Here is a 4,032-nt window from a genome sequence, read left to right as displayed (position 1 = left end):
GAGTGACAAGCTTGTAAAATCTCCAATCTGGAGTCTTGGATCACTAACCTGAGAGCTCTGTGTGCCGGGTGCAGAAAGGTCAAGTAAGGAAACCAGCCTCTACTATAAACGAGAAGGTGGAGAGAAGGTATTCCATTACTTTGTTGCTCCAGAGTTATGTTGTAATTATATTTCTCAAGAATATTGAAAATCTTTATTAAGTATGGAGAGATAACAATGGTAAATTTGTTTACCCCTCAGTATAGTGTGCCTTGTTTAATTTCTTTTCTTTTCGGTCATTTGTTTCACCATAAAATCAGCAGATCTATTTTTATGGGGCTTATGCTGGGGCAAATTTTATTTATAATTACCATCTTCATAAAATGGTAATTAGATGGTGTTATTGGTTAAATTGTCTCTTCCAAAAACCTAAGTTGAAGTCTTAACTCCGGGCAGCAGTTATGGTACTCTTACTTGGAAATGGGGTCTTTGCTGATGTAATCAGGTTAAGATGAAGTTCTGGAGGTGGGCCATAATCCAATATAACTGGTATCCCTATAAGAAGAAGAGAGACACACAGGGGAGAAGGCCACATGAAGACAGAAGCAGAGATTGGAGTGATGGCGTCTACAAACCAAGGAACACTAAGGATGGCTGGTCATCACCACCAGCTAGGAGAGGCATGTAACAGATTCTCCCTCAGACCCCTCAGAAGGAACCAGCCCTACTGACACCTTGATTTCGGACTTCTAGCCTCTGGAATTGTGAGATAATAAAATTCTGTTGTCTTAAGCCACCAAGCTCGTGGTACTTTGTGACAGCTGTGTTAGGAAAGTAATAAAGGTGGTAACGCACCTGTTTTCACTATTTTCTTGTATACATCTGTGTGGTATGGAAGAAGTCTGGCTTCTTCCACCTGGATTTAACCAGATAATCTGGAAACTGAGAGCACTGCTTAAGGCCCCAAAAACCTAAATCAGTGTAGGAAGTAGAAACAGCTGCACTTGCAATGGTGCGATCACTGATTTTCTGGGCTGAGTGGGTCAAATGAGATCAGTTCTGCTTCCACCCAGGCAGGAAATTTCCCCTTTGTGGCTTTTTCAGCAGGTAAAGGGGTGCTGTGTCACTTTAAAGACTGGCCCCAAAGGGTACTATTAAGTAAGGCTTTCCTAAATGATAAATCTAGAGGGCAAAAAACTTAAAATTATATTCTCAAAACTGTGGCATTTTCATCTCAAACACTGTGTGAAGGTATAAGAAAAGAGAAAATCAAGTACATTTGGCTCTCCATATCCACAGGTTTTGCATCNAGATAAACATAGAAAGAAAATACTGCCTCATTGACCTGCGCTACATCAAAAAACACAACACAAAAAATAAGAACATCGATAGCAATACCTGTTTATCAATGGTCAAGACACCAATTTAGGATCGTAAATAAATTATAATTAAGGTTCTTAAGGATTCTTTGAAGACAACAAATACCAAACATTATGACACAGAGCCATCAGGACATAGAAGTTAATAATATCAATCACATAGGCTAGGCAGCTGAGAAGGTATATTTCTGTATGAATTTACTGTCATTAATTCAACAATAGAGTATAAGGTGCAGAAGATACAGCAATGATCAGAGATGGGATTCCTGCCCTTCATGTTGAACAGTCTAATGAAGGAGATGTATTGTATGAGAAATGACAAAAGTGACACAACTTAAAAAATGAGTATTGAGTATAATGGGACCCTATAAGAGGGCGGTAGAGGTGGGTGGTGGTGATGAAGGTGCCTTCTTGAAGGAAATGACATTGGCTGAGATCGGAGTTGGGGACGAGAGGAGAATGGTTAGCAGGACAGAAGAATGTTCTAGGTAAGACCCAGAGGAGGGAAAGCTTGACTTATTTGGTTCCAAATGCCAGTCTACAGGCTATGCTTGTCAATATAAATATTAATTCTACGACACCAATCCACACTATACCACTGAAGGGTTTATCAAAATTCAGGTAAGAAATGCTCATATTATATAAGCATTCAACTAATTCTTTTGAATCACGCCTTAGGGACTGATATAAACTCTTTATATTAAATTGGAATAATCTGATGATTCCTGGCCCACCATGTTAAGAAGCTTAGAAGTTGCCATTCTGTCTTAACAACAATTAAAAAGCTGACCAAACTGAAAAATCACAAACTATTCATAGATCCAAAGAAGAAGTGAGGTCACAGAGCAAACCACTGCCCCTAAAATTGAAGAGACAGGTGAATACAGAGTCACAGCTTACTGGAGCATAAGTCTACAAGCAGAAACCAGTGCCAGGGGAGGGTAACCTGAACTGTAATTGACAAATTGCTAGAAGCTCAGTGTGGCCCCACCTGAGAGAGAGAACTTCAGGGGGATTCAGTCATGGGGGATAGTGTGTGAGCCCCACACGTTTGTGAGTTTTACCTCCTGGGGCTCTACCAGGCTTCCACAGTGAATACGGTAGGAAAACCCCCTCTTGCCTCAGGCAGACAGAGGGGAAAAACATGTTGATATACTCCAGAGCATTCTGGTTTTGAGGTCTGCGCTCAGGAAAAACGATTTAATCAGAGCCTAACCCGCTGGGGTTTTATCAGAGCCTTATTGACCTGGGAAAAGGGAAATGCCCAACTTCAGCCCACTGAAGCCATCCTTTCCCACCTGTCAGGGGGTAGCAGTGGGAGTGGAGAGGGGGTTACTAAGAAGGAATTGTGAAGTTCACAGTCCGGAGGCACAGGCTCACTAAAAGACTGACACCTACTCATATGACTGTAGCATGCTTCCTGTCCCCATCTGACCACCGCAGTAATAAAGGCCTATTCATAGCATTTCCTATTACCCAGTACATCGTGTCTGGTTATCAAGACAAAATTACAAGGCATACTAAAAGGCAAAATATGCACTTTGAAGAGAAAGAGCAAGCATCAGAATCAGACATATTTATGACAGGGATGTTAGAAATAGACTGCAGATTTAAAACAACTATGATTAATATGGTAAGGGCTCTAATAAAGTAGATATCATGCAAGAACACATGGGCAATATAAGCAAAGAGATGGAAATTCTAAGAAAAAATGAAAAAGATGCTAGAGAGAAAAAGAAACACACTGTAGAAGAAGTGAAGAATGCCTTTGATGGGCTTATTTGTAGACTGGATACAGATGAAGAAAGAAACTCTGAGCCTGAGGACATCTCAATAGGAACCTCTGAAACTGAAAAGTGAAGAGCAAAAAGACTGGAAAAAACAGAATATCCAAGAACTGTGGGATAGTTAAACAAATAGTGTAACATATGCATAATGGGAATATCATTAGGAGAAAAGAGAAAATAACACAAGAAATATTTGAAAAAATAAGGACTGAGAATTTCCCCAAATAAATGTCAGACACCAAACCATAGATCCAGGTAGCTCAGATAACATAAAGCAGAATAAATACAAAAAATAAATAAGTAAATAAATAAAACAAAGAAATCAACAAAAATAATAACAACAAAATACGACATCTAGGCATATCATGTTCAAAATACAAAAAATCAAAGATAAAATTTGAAAGATGCCAGAGGAAAAAAAACCACATTACCTACTGAGAAGCAAAGGTAAAAATTACACCTAACTTCTCAGAAACCATGTAAGCAAGAAAAGAATGGAGTGAAATATTTAAAGGTTGAGTGAAAAAAACCCCACCAACCTAGAATTTTGTGTCCTATGATATAATCCTTTAAAAGTAATGGAGAAATACTTTGTCAGACAAACAAAAATTGAGGGATTTCACCGCCCGCTAGCTGACCCCAATAGCCCTTCCTTGCAGGAAATGTTAAAAAATTGTTCTTTAGAGAGGAAAATTATATAGGACAGAAACTTGGATCTATATAAAGAAAGGAAGAGCAGTGGAGAAGAAATACGCAAAGGTACAATAAAAATTTTACTTTTATTCTTAATTGATCTAATAGATAACAGTTTGTTCAAAATAATAGCAACAGTGTATTCAATTATGTTGCATATACATACATGCTTATGTATACTTATATATAAATGA

General features: G+C 38.5%; 1 protein-coding gene across 4 annotated transcripts in view; it reads right to left on the bottom strand.

The window, feature by feature from the left end:
• SUPT3H (SPT3 homolog, SAGA and STAGA complex component) overlaps positions 1-4,032 on the bottom strand; it is a 455,615-nt gene that overhangs the window by 27,950 nt on the left and 423,633 nt on the right. The window contains exons 12-13 of one of the 4 annotated variants that reach the window (XM_019642792.1): positions 454-534; positions 93-102 (exon numbers count right to left, since the gene is read on the bottom strand). The exons of the other annotated variants lie outside the window; for them this stretch is intronic. Coding sequence (XP_019498337.1) covers positions 481-534 — 54 coding nt within the window. The 3' untranslated portion in view covers positions 93-102; positions 454-480. Of the gene's footprint in view, positions 1-92; positions 103-453; positions 535-4,032 lie in introns of those variants that run through there. 4 annotated transcript variants of the gene reach the window in all.

Source organism: Hipposideros armiger, unplaced genomic scaffold (genome assembly GCF_001890085.2).
Source record: "Hipposideros armiger isolate ML-2016 unplaced genomic scaffold, ASM189008v1 scaffold_72, whole genome shotgun sequence".
Lineage (NCBI taxonomy): Eukaryota > Metazoa > Chordata > Mammalia > Chiroptera > Hipposideridae > Hipposideros > Hipposideros armiger.
This window is presented reverse-complemented; position numbering and strand designations above follow the sequence as displayed.